The sequence below is a fragment of the Perognathus longimembris genome, chromosome 11, assembly GCF_023159225.1.
Source record: "Perognathus longimembris pacificus isolate PPM17 chromosome 11, ASM2315922v1, whole genome shotgun sequence".
NCBI classification, from domain to species: Eukaryota; Metazoa; Chordata; class Mammalia; order Rodentia; family Heteromyidae; genus Perognathus; species Perognathus longimembris.
The window spans coordinates 65493975-65506368 of NC_063171.1; the positions used below are offsets into that span (position 1 = coordinate 65493975).

At 38.4% G+C, this 12394-nt stretch overlaps 1 protein-coding gene across 1 annotated transcript in view; it reads right to left on the bottom strand.

Annotated features, from left to right (window-relative positions):
* Window positions 1–12394, bottom strand: part of Cdc73 (cell division cycle 73) — a 92186-nt gene that overhangs the window by 18411 nt on the left and 61381 nt on the right. Inside the window, exons 11-13 of the mRNA XM_048357445.1 lie at window positions 9515–9572; window positions 1215–1250; window positions 679–766 (exon numbers count right to left, since the gene is read on the bottom strand). Coding sequence (XP_048213402.1) covers window positions 679–766; window positions 1215–1250; window positions 9515–9572 — 182 coding nt within the window. The remainder of the gene's footprint in view (window positions 1–678; window positions 767–1214; window positions 1251–9514; window positions 9573–12394) is intronic.

Here is a 12394-nt window from a genome sequence, read left to right on the forward strand (position 1 = left end):
CCTCCTGAGAAAATAGCTGAACTTATTTTTTAAATAATCCTTAAGGTCTTCAGAGAAAAAAACAAAAACAAAGCAATTCATTTGAAAAGAATAATGTCCTTTTCTTACAATTGTAGCCAGAAGTTGCTGTAACTTTCTCTTAAGGATCCACACATAAAAGAATGTACTAAGCCAGGTAGGTGCCAGTGACCTACATCTGTAATCCTAGCTACTAAGGAGGCGATCTGAGGATCACAGTTCAAAACTGGCCCAGGCAGTACAGTCTGTGAGACTCTTATCTCCAATAATTTACTCAGAAAAGGCCAGAAGTGGCACTGTGGCTCAAATGGTAGAGCACTACCCTTGAGCACAAAGAGGCTCTGCTCCAGACAACATCCAGGCCCTGAATTCAATTCCCCAGGACCCCAGGGAGGGAGGGGGGAGGGGAGGGGAGGGGAGGGGGGAGGGGGAGGGAGGGAGGGAGGGAGGGAGGGAGGGAGGGAGGGAAGGAGGGAGGGAGGGAGGGAGGAAGGAAGGGAGGAAGGAAGGAAGGAAGGAAGGAAGGAAGGAAGGAAGGAAGGAAGGAAGGAAGGAAGGAAGGAAGGAAGGAAGGAAATTAAATAAAATTTGACTCAGTGGCAACTAACTTCTTAGGGATACCTCAGTGTCCTAGGAAAAGAAGCCTCATAATGCACTTACTTTAGATCCTGCAGAAGGTCTTTCGCATTAAGCATGGTTATTAAAGAAGTGGTAGCAGCAGGTATTATGATAATGGGTGTCCGTGATCCTGTAAAGACCAAATTTTAAACATAGCAAGTATATTTAGTTTTAGAAGCAATTATACTTGTTCTGTCTGAAATTTTCCGAATGTATAACTAATTCTTTAGAGCTGAAAAAAATAGTGGTTTTCAACTGAACAACTCATGGGGGGGAGAGGGAAAGGGGGAGGGGAATGAAGGAGGAGGTAACAAATTGTACAAGAAATGTACCCACTGCCTTAAGTATGAAACTGTAACCCCTCTGTACATCACTTCTGACAATAAATAAGTAATTATTATTTTTAAAAAATAGTGGTTTTAACTAGCAATAATAGCAATAGGAAAAGTATTTATAATCAGCGTGTCACAGGACTGGGCCAATCAGAACAGGCACAAAGCACATACATGAATGGCACCAGCACTGGTTTTGTACCTGGTTCACCCACTTTTACTTCTTAAGTAACTTTAAAATTTTACCTTTCTTCTGATTTGGAGGAGGTCTTGCTTGAGAAACTGTAAAGAAGTGAAAAAGAAAATCACAACGGAGTGTTACAAAAACCATATTCTTATTTTCAAACTTCTACAATAGAGGCCTAAAAACTGCCAGTATTCACATTACTAATCATAACATTTAAAAAAAAACATACAAAATATTTTCTCAAGTACTGTTACCTCTCTGCTTCATAGAAATATGAAAATGCCTTACATTACTGAGCAATGTTTTGTGTTTGTGAACACTAAGGCAGGAAATTGTCACACAGTAAACGTTAAACTTCTACATCTACAACACCAGTGGATAAGAATACACAACCAGGGGCCAAAGGGTGTACATCAAAGGAAAGAGAGCCACTGGGAGTTAGGACCTGAGTGCCCACTCTCCAAAGAATTTTTAATTTCTTATTAGGAAAAGAAGAGACCATTAAGATAAGGAGTAAAGTATATTTGAAGACTTCTGTTATGTAGATGTGACCTTATTAATATACTTATGCTACCAATAATATTAACATAACACTGACGATCTTATTACTATTAATGATAGGGTAATGGTTACAATGACACAGATTATGATGTTGATTTCAGTTATGATTAAGTAATTGTGGTTATGTTAGAAAGTATTTTGTTTTACTTTTTGTAATGGTGGTAGACCCATTTGAACCACATCTCCAGCCCAATTTTACTGTTTTTTCAGTATGTGAGAGACTTCATAGAACACTGAAATGTTCATTAGTATTATGGCAACTATTAACAACTGATGAAGAACAAAGGTAAGTGCTGCAAGTCAATTTTCAGCATTTATCCATGTAATAAAATCTTATCAACTGTTTTCTATGCAGCATATGCAATGTTGGAGGTGATTTTATAAAATCACACAAAAAATTAGGAAATATGAAATTCTCATTCCTTCTGCATGTAATGGAGAGAACACAAGACACTACGAATTGTCAAGACCACAGAACTTCACAGCACCAACATTGATTTGTTAAAACTCCTTAAAAAAAATAAAAAATAGGGGCTGGGAATATGGCCTAGTGGTAAAGTGCTCACCTTGTATACATGAAGCCCTGGGTTCGATTCCTCAGCACCACATACATAGAAAAAAGCCGGAAGTGGCGCTGTGGTTCAAGTGGTAGTGCTAGCCTTGAGTACAACGAAGCTAGGGACAGTGCTCAGGCCCTGAGTTCAAGCCCCAGGACTGGCAAAAATAAAAATAAATTTTAGAAAAAACATTGAGCATGGTGGAGATGACAGGATGGACTGCACACCGTGACGGGAGACCTTGCGCTGCCCGTGTAGAACAAGCTCACTATAGGAGATGGGGACAAGGTGGCAGCGCATCTCCAGGACTGCAGGCAAAAGGAGCTGCCCAGAGAAGAAGGGAATCTAATCCGTGTGCCTGTTACACACCAGAGCATTCTGGGACTGTCATAAATGTGTACAGTACTGTGTGCAATCACTGCGTATGTCTGCCAGACTGCAATGGGCAAGGGATTGGTGAATAGTAGGGGGAAACTAATTCAACTATCAGGTTTTAGAAATAGAAACTAAGAAGATCAGACAGTTTTGGAGTATGTTCCCTTTGGAGACAACACCCTGCTACATTTTTAATCTTTCATACTCTTCTGTACAATTAGTTGGATAATGTGATCTGCCAGGTACATATAGCTCACTTAAGTACATATTTAATTGTCTTTTCAATATCCTTCTTACTGAAAAAAGACACTGAAACTTTCTCAAATCATTTCTAGAAAAAGAACTCACAAATCTGATCATAATATTTTAGTATTTGTTTGAGGAAAAATGAATGACAGGACAGTCAGTCACATGAATGATCAAGAGACAGAAGTTGCTATGAGTGCAACAAAGGGAAGTATGCCAACGATGGAAGGGGGCAGGAGGGAGGGAGGGCAGGAGGGATGGAGGGAGGGAGTCTGCAGCACTTCAGTCACAGTTGATCTTTCTTTTGGGGAAGGGAGTCAACAAATGGACTCAAAAATTGAAAATAAAGCCTCAGAAAATCAAATGTAAGGAAAGGGAAAAACACAAAAGTCCACAAACGCCAGGTGCCAGGAGCTCATGTCTGTAATCCTAGCTACTCAAAAGGCTGAGACTTAGAGGATTGTGGTTTTAAGCCAGTCCAAGTAGAAAAGTCTGCAAGAGTCCATCTCAAATTAACCAGCAAAAAAGCAAGACTGGAAGCAGGGCTCAAGTAGTGGAGTACCAACCATGAGTAAGAAAAACAAGGCAGTTAACACCTCTGAGTTCAAGGCCCAGTATAAAGTATGTGAAGGCATGAGGCTCGGAGATAGTCCACACCTCCTGAAAAATAATGATCAAAGGTTTAAGAAAAAAAGGACCAATGCAGGGGAACTGTGACACTCCATCAACCTGATAAGCTTGATTCAAAAGGGGCAAGGAGGTAAGACATCTGCGTGTAAAGTGTACAATAGTGAGGTCCTGCTTTTTTGTTTTTAATTTAGCAAAGATTTGTACAACAGGTTAAAATAGGGAGAGAAATAGATTAAGAAACATTGCCTGCTCCCCATGTAGGAAAGGGGAATTTAATTAAGACCCCTTCATAGCAAGGGTCTGCTTCAATGACTTAAATGTGTGTCCCCATTTGCCACTGCCAGGAACATTACTATGGCAAGCTGGTTGACTGTGCTTAGTTAGCACCAGTTTCCTCCTATACACAGGAATAATTTTCACATCATGGTAAGTGGTGTGTAGACTTTTAAAGCAATAGGTATACTGAGTTCTTAGCCAGGTCATGGTATGTATTTATGATTTCCTGACCCTCCAGCTAGAGCTAATGACAAATGCTGCTGCAATGACTCTACTACATACACAGAGTGACTCCAATGGCACGCCAAGAAAGGGCCATGAGGAAAACCACTACTGCTGCTCTGTTTCATTCCAAATGACTGCACTCTCCACATAAGTAACATTTATACAGAGCCTCTGTACAAAGTCTGTGATTATTAAATGTTAAGTAAAAGAGCAGTTAAGCTTCTCATTGAAAGGACTCTCAGAAGACTATGAGAGACAGATCCTATGAATAATATACACAAAGGGAACATATTAAGGAACAAACTGAATGTGTACGGCAAAGTGTCTTTTAGATATGATATTTAGAAAAGACCTCTCAACGAAAGTGACATTTAGACTAGAATTTTTGAAGGGTGAGAAGACGCCAACGTGCAAAGAACAAGTGAGTTAACTGTCCATGGGAATGTTTGCAAATACAATGGGAAGGAAGAATCGCTGCATTTATAGAACTGAAACAAGGCAAATGTGTAGACCACAGGGAAGGAAAGAAGGGCAAGAGATGAACTCACACACATAAGCAGGAAATCAATTCTCAGAGACTTGTGTGCAATATTAAAGTTTTAATTGTCATATGGCCTATGTTGTTTAGGCTGGTTTTGAACTCCTGGACCCAAAGTAACCTCCTGCCTCCAAGCAGCTGAGACTACAAGTTCACAAAACTATACCAGTCCCAAATTCATAATGGGGAAAGGGAGGGGACAAGTAAGGAGTTTTCAATTCAGGGCCTCATGCTTTACTAGGCAAAGGCACTTACACTTGAACTATGCCCCCCAGCCCTTCTTGGTGTTTGTTTTAAACAAAAGTCTATGTGGGGCTGGGAATATGGCCTAGTGGCAAGAGTGCTTGCCTTGTATATCTAAGCCCTGGGTTTGATTCCTCAGCACCACATATATAGAAAATGGCCAGAGGTGGCGCTGTAGAGTGCTAGCCTTGAGCAAAAAGAAGCCAGGGACAGTGCCCAGGCTCTGAGTTCAAGCCCCAGGACAGCCCCCTCCCCCCACAGTCTATGTGTAGCTGGAATCACAGGTGTGTACCATGCCTAGCCCCTGAGTTTGTAATTTTAGGACTAACACAAAATCTTGTAACTTCTAATCCAGAAAGTGACATGATTTGATTTTCACGTCACACTTTCTGCAAAAGAAAATAATGGCTTTAGACAAGAGATCAAAAGGGGAACAGTGTGAAAGCACAAAGCTCAGTTAGAACAGTTACAGTAATCTACAATGGTGCTCCTAAATCATTTGTGGCTTAAGGATAAGAGGCTCTTTCTCTTTAAATTCCAATCTAAGACCACTGAATTATTTAAAAAAAAAAAAAAAAAAGATGATCCAGCACTTGAATAGTTTGACAGTAATTTACCCTTAATCTCTTGTATCTGACTGAGGTCCAGAAACAAATAACAGATGGACAGCTACTGACCTGCTGACCACAATTGAAGATGCTCTGGTCTAGATATATGGTGCTCTTCAGTTGAACAAAGAAGATAAAACAAAAAAGGTCAAGTAGGAATGCAGTCAAATAATCTGACAGAACCCAATGGCTGACTAAGAAAGGAGTAAGGAAATGTGAGGAACAAAATAGGTCTGTAAAGGTGTTCAACTATTAAACAGAGTTAATGGAGATACTACTTATAAAGAAGCAGAAAAGTGTTCAGTAAGAGATTTGAAGGCAAAATAGTTTTACAACATCTATGTCATACCTAAATGAAAAACAGGTATGCTAATACATAGGATGGAGGGTCTAACTGAAGACACGGGCTTGGAAGTCGCCAGCACGTATGTGTAGAAGTATGTCAAACAGTATGTACATTATAAACCATATGGATAAATAGAAGAAATTTTTTTTTTTTTTTTTGGCCAGTCCTGGGCCTTGGACTCAGGGCCTGAGCACTGTCCCTGGCTTCTTCCCGCTCAAGGCTAGCACTCTGCCATTTGAGCCACAGTGCCGCTTCTGGCCGTTTTCTGTATATGTGGTGCTGGGGAATCGAACCTAGGGCCTCGTGTATCCGAGGCAGGCACTCTTGCCACTAGGCTATATCCCCAGCCCAATAGAAGAAATTTTTATTGAGCAGATAAGCAACCTAGAGCTATATGTCATTTATTCATCTCAAAATACCTATGAAATACAAGAAGAGAATTAAGGCCAGAAAGTAAAGTGCGGACTGTGTGTCCATTAGAAATGAAGAAGGAAAAAAATGAGGTATGTGCAACTGGTTTAATCACGCAAGAGGAAAAAACAAAAGACAGCCAGCTGCTAATGGCTCACACCTGAAAGCTGAGATAAAAATCAGTTTGTAGACAACCCAGGGAACAAATCCTCAAAACTCTAATGTCCAATTAATCACAAAAATTGGAACTGGAGATATTATTCAAGTGGCAATGTCAGCCAGGGGAAAAAACCCAAACCAAGAGTGCTATGCCCTAGGTTCAAACCCCAGTAGTGACACTCAAAAAAATAAAAGACAGTGAGGACTATGGCTTATCAAGACTTGTATTTCTAAATTCAATGGAAAATATTTGTCCATTTTCAGTTAAATGCTCTGAAGAAATTCTTTAAGGTTTAAAAATTTTTGGAGTTAAAATGTTAAATTTTAGCCAGAAATTTGCCTAGTACAATAGTACTAAGTAAATATTTGACACAAAGGTACAATAAAAATTTTGAGCTGCTCAAAAATGGAACTTCATACTTAAGTTACCTCATTCAAGAAGAGACTAGATTCCCATTTCCAAATAACACGCAAACTCTACTTACTAAGAAGCAGTCTCACATATTACACACTTACTGTCAAATGCACTTTTGATGTGTGGGGTTTTTCAGATTTAAAAAACTAGTAATATAGGTGCACATGTCATATATTAAGCAAACGTCTAAGCCAGGCAGCATTCCATAAGCAAATACATTTATTTTTCAATCCATACCATCCACTGAAATTAGTTCTTAATACCAAGTGAGCACTAAAAAATATATTTCTTACAGAAGAGTAGGCTGAACTAAGGTCATATAGGAGTCAAGAAAGTAAGAAGGGAGGTTTCACACGACTAAGATTATTGGTAAGTATTAGGGGGCTGGGGATATGGCCTAGTGGCAAGAGTGCTTGCCTCGTATACATGATGATGCCCTGTGTTCAGTTCCCCAGCACCACATACACAGAAAATGGCCAGAAGCGGCGCTGTGGCTCAAGTGGTAGAGTGCTAGCCTTGAGCAAAAAGAAGCCAGGGACAGTGCTCAGGCCCTGAGTCCAAGCCCCAGGACTGGCCAAAAAAAAAAAGATTATTGGTAAGTATCAGACTAACTTCCATCATCAGATAGCTAACTAGTGACACGTTACTATCAGTAATCAATCTACTGACCGGTAGAGTAAAAAGTATAATGGGTTACTAAAAGTTGAAAGATTCTCACATAGATGTCTTAGCCACTTCACTTTGTTTTATCACAGAGCATACCAGAGAAAACAGCTCAAGCCTACTACTACTCCCTCTTCTTTCTGATGATTTCACCAAAAAAAAAAAACCCAACAACAACAAGAAAAACTGGATCGGGTCTTAATTTTTTAATTTTTTAGATCATTTTTGGCTTTCTCCAGTTATCTTTGTTAGAATGACAATGTAACTTCCTCTCCTACTTTTCAAAGAAAGATTCTGAGAATTTTATCTCTAAATCTTATCTCCAATTTGCCTCCAAACAGCAGCTTGAAGTGGGACTGTGGCTCAAAACATGGATAGAGCACTAGCCGTGAGCACAAAACTAGTGACAGAGGCCAGGAGCTAAGTTCAAGCCCCAGGACTGGCGTGTGCGCACGCAAGCACGCACGCACACACGCACACACACACACACACACACACACACACACTCCTGTCGCTTCAAATATATTACATCCAACTACCCCAATTCCAGTATAACATAGGCCTTGCTCTCCTCCCCCTCCTCCTCAAAAGATAGGAATAACACAGAAGAAAAGGTCAAATGGAGAGAGGGAAGGGATGACACTGTCCAAAAAGAAATGTACTCATTAGCTGATTTCTGTCATTGTAACCCTTCAGTACAACACCTTTACAATAACAATGACATTTTTAAAAATTTTAAGCAAGGGTCATGTCTAAGGGGAATGTAAATCCAGGAAATAAATCATTCTAATTCAAGTGTCAAATAACTTCAATGCAACTTTTGAAGCACTTCCAGAAATACCTAGTATTTATCACGTATAGTTTTAAAAGTTGCTTGTATGAGAACATATAACAAAAAAAAAAAAAAGCAAATCTGCAGTTGCTACTACAGATATTTTGAGGAAAATCACCCAAATTTTTGTCTATGCAGTTCCAATTCTTCTCATTTTCTTTAGTCACACTGAAGAGTAGAATGTAAGGGGGGTGGGGAGGGAGAGAAGATGGTATAGACTAGCACTTAATTATGCTAAATAGAAAAAATAAAACATCAAAAAAAAAACCCACAAATCCAAAGCACTTAAAACAAATGTAGTATTGCCATCTCTAGGTATCTATAGAGACTTTTCTGGAGAGTAAAGTACCAGAAAATAACTTCAACAATACCCTTGCTTAACACATATTTTTATGTGATTACAAAAGTTTTAGGTGCTCTGTAACAGAGATGTCTGAAATTCTCTTATCAAAGCAAAACAAATACCAGTCTATTGAAATTATGATGATGTACTTCAACGTTTACACATAATGATCATTAATCTAGTAGGTAAGAAAATGAATACACACAGCCTTTTGAAAACACTTCTGAAAAAAATTCTTAACCAAAACAAAAATATCTTAAAATATTCTTTTAACTCTTTGACTGTGTCTACTTGTTCTCATGATAACTTTAAAAATCATTATTATAAAGCATAGTGCAAAGAACCTATGCTGTCAGATAGCGTTAAACAATCTATTTTGTCAATGACCTTTAACCCAGATTGAGGAAACTATTACTTCAGCAAAGAATATTACAAAATCCAGGCAAGCTGTATAAATATAGTACAGGAAAACAGTGGTCCGATACGCTTTTCATTTCATTATGGTTTTCTGTTGAGCCTACAAAGATTTTTTTTTTCTTTCTTTTGCCAGTCCTGGTGCTTGGACTCAGGGCCTGAGCACTGTCCCTGGCTTCTTCCTGATCAAGGCTAGCACTCTACCACTTGAGCCACAGCGCCACTTTTGGCCGTTTTCTGTATATGTGGTGCTGGGGAATCAAACCCAGGGCCTCATGTATACGAGGCAAGCTCTCTTGCCACTAGGCCATATCCCCAGCCCAAGCCTACAAAGATTTTTAATGATGCTACAGTTGAGCAAGCTTATTTATAAGCACTAAATTTTGAGGCATGCACAATACTGGTTATGTAAGCTTTCAATTTCTTAAGAGTTATTATACATATAATTAAAACAGACAAAAATCATCGTAATGATTACGTACAGGAAAAAGGAAAAATCAAAGTTTTGTATTTTTACCTGGCCTCGGTACAGGCTGGGCTGCAGGAGTTTGAGTCTTACGAGCAGATGCACCTTCCTAGTAAAAACAAATAATAACCATGTATAACATCAAAATTCCTTTATATAACAGTTAAACAATTAATGCCAAGAAATCCTACACTGCTCTCAGTTCAGTCATTCATCTAAACCCTAAGAGTATGGAAGATTAAAAATAAATAAATGAAACTATCATTATTATTAGTCCTGAGGTACAGCAATACAAATCTTCAATAGAAAGTAAGTTTAAATTGAAGAGGCACTTATATACAAGCATGTAGTAGGGTTTAATAATTTGTTTAATTGCTGACCATTTTAATATTCTCAGAAATGCCATTAACTGCTTTAAAATCAAGTCAAATAATTTTCTCTAAAGAGGTCCAAAATGAATACATGACACAAAACCTGGTGTTAGCAAGATATAAGCAATATTACTTTAGAGTCCACTTTAAAAACACACAAATATTTTGAATAAGTAAGTACCTTTAAAACTGGATAATATTTCTTGTATTTGAATTATGAATAAGTAAGAATATCTTAAAAACTAAGTAACAAATCTCAACTAATGACTGAGCAGGTAACATGGGCAAAGAAATAAGCTACAGGTTGAATCACATCAAGTTCAATACTCAGGAACAGATGCTTCCAAAATGCCTGTAATCACTGGCAAGCAAACCCATGTTTCATGGAGAAAACGCAGGCACAGAGTACTGAGTGACAATAACATGCCGAAAGAGGCAGAAGGTTAGTAATGTCTTATACACCTACCATCTAGTTTAATGTTCTGACAGGTACTTTCCACCCCTCATCATTCATTAAATGCCCCACCTCACCATTCTCCACACCCTACATAAGACAAAACAAGGTATGCAGTTTATAAGTAATTTTTGCTTGCCTTATTTTAGAAAATGTGACCATCTAATATCTCCTTGGAAATAGAATAACAGTATTGCTTGGCATCAAAATTAAACCAAGCATTATTTTATAAGGGAGTTGGGGGTGGCGGTTATTAAGGAATCAGTTTCTTGAAATGAGCTAAGAAAATACATTGCTTTTTTTTTTGCCAGTCCTGGGGCTTGAACTCAGGGCCTGAGCACTGTCCCTGGCTTCCTTCTGCTCACTCTACCACTTAAGCCACAGCACCACTTCAGTTTTTTTCTGCTTATGTGGTACTGAGAAATAGAACCCAGGCCTTTCTACATGCTAGGCAAGCACTCAACCACTAAGCCACATTCCCAGGCCTACACTGCATATTTTGTGATGAAGATAATAGTTTACATTTTTAAGAGCTCTTACAGCTTCATCCTCCCTTCTTTATCCTTCAGACATACTTTAATATTTTAATAGAGACCACTTTAGCTTTCCAATTTATCCCATGTACAAATATTGTGTGGTTGTGGATACTCAATGAAATTTTAAGATAGTATGCTGTTGAATACATTCGTGTTCATTTGAAACTTATGAGTGCTAAATTCTAACACTAAAAATTGGTTAATGCTCCACAACAAAATGTGTAACATAAAAATAAACATTCAATTTCATAGATACTGTCTTTCATGCTGGGTGTATTACACAGAGTCATCCCAACTGGCTCCCAATACATGTGACCTCAATTATAAACAACCTGACCCGTTTGTACTTAAATATAATTTTTAAAATATAAATAAATAAAGCAGTTTGAGCGTTTTTTAAATTTAAGAAATTATAGACACTTATTTATACTCTATGATAGACGAATAGCAGAATTAACTCACTAAGCTATATGGATTGTCTCCAGTTAAAACAGCAATAAAAATCATAATAGGAATAATTATTGGTCTAATAGCCTTGAGCTCATATTACCTCCCTAGGAAGTATTATGAAGATGTCAAAAATTTCTCAAAATATAATGTCACTCAGTTGAAAGAAACAATCCACTGCTCTGTACTCCTTGGACAGCAGCAAGCAGCAGGACGATGGATGTAAACAATATAAACAATCAAAACAGGGCCCAATATTGGGAAACATGGGAAATCATGCTTTCCTTGAATCTAGTCCAAATAACCAATCTTAGAAATGAAAATCAAAATTGTAAGACTCAAACTTCCAAATTTCAAAACTTGGCATAAAGACAAACATATAGATCAATGGGATAGGAAGCCCAGAAATAAAGTCACATACATGGTCACCTGATTTGCTGACAAAGGTGCCAAGGCTATTTAATGAAGAAAACACAGTCTTCTCCACAAATGGTGCTAGCAAAACTGGATATCAACATGACAAAGAATAAAGTTAGATGATTATCCTTTTATATGTAAAAACTAATCTCAGCCGGGCACCAGTGGCTAACACCTGTAATCTTAGCTACTCAGCTGGCTGAAATATGAGGAGGATAGTTTGAAGACAGCTCAAGCAGACAAATCAATGAGACTCTTCAGTTAGCCAGCAAAATACTGGAGTGGTGGCATGGCTCAAGTAGCAGAGTGCCAACCCTGAGCCAGAAAGCCAAGGAAGAGTTCAAGGCACTGAGTTCATACCCCCGGACTAGCACCAAATGCCTAAATTTTAGACCTAAGATTTAAACTTTTAAAATAAAAAAGAGGGGGGCTATGAATGTGACTTAGTGGTAGAGTGCTTGCCTAACATGAACGAAGCCCTGGGTTGGATTCTTCAGCACCATATAAACAGAAAAACTTGGAAGTGGTACTGTGGCTCAAGAGGTAGAGTGCTAGCTTTGAGCAAAGGAAGCCAGGGACAGTGCTCAAGGCCCTGAGTCTGAGCCCCAGGACTGGCAAAAAAAAAAAAAAAAGAAAGAAAGAAAAAACTTCACAAATAAGGTTTGGCATTCATTTTTTTTGGACATGAAATCATAGACAATGAAAT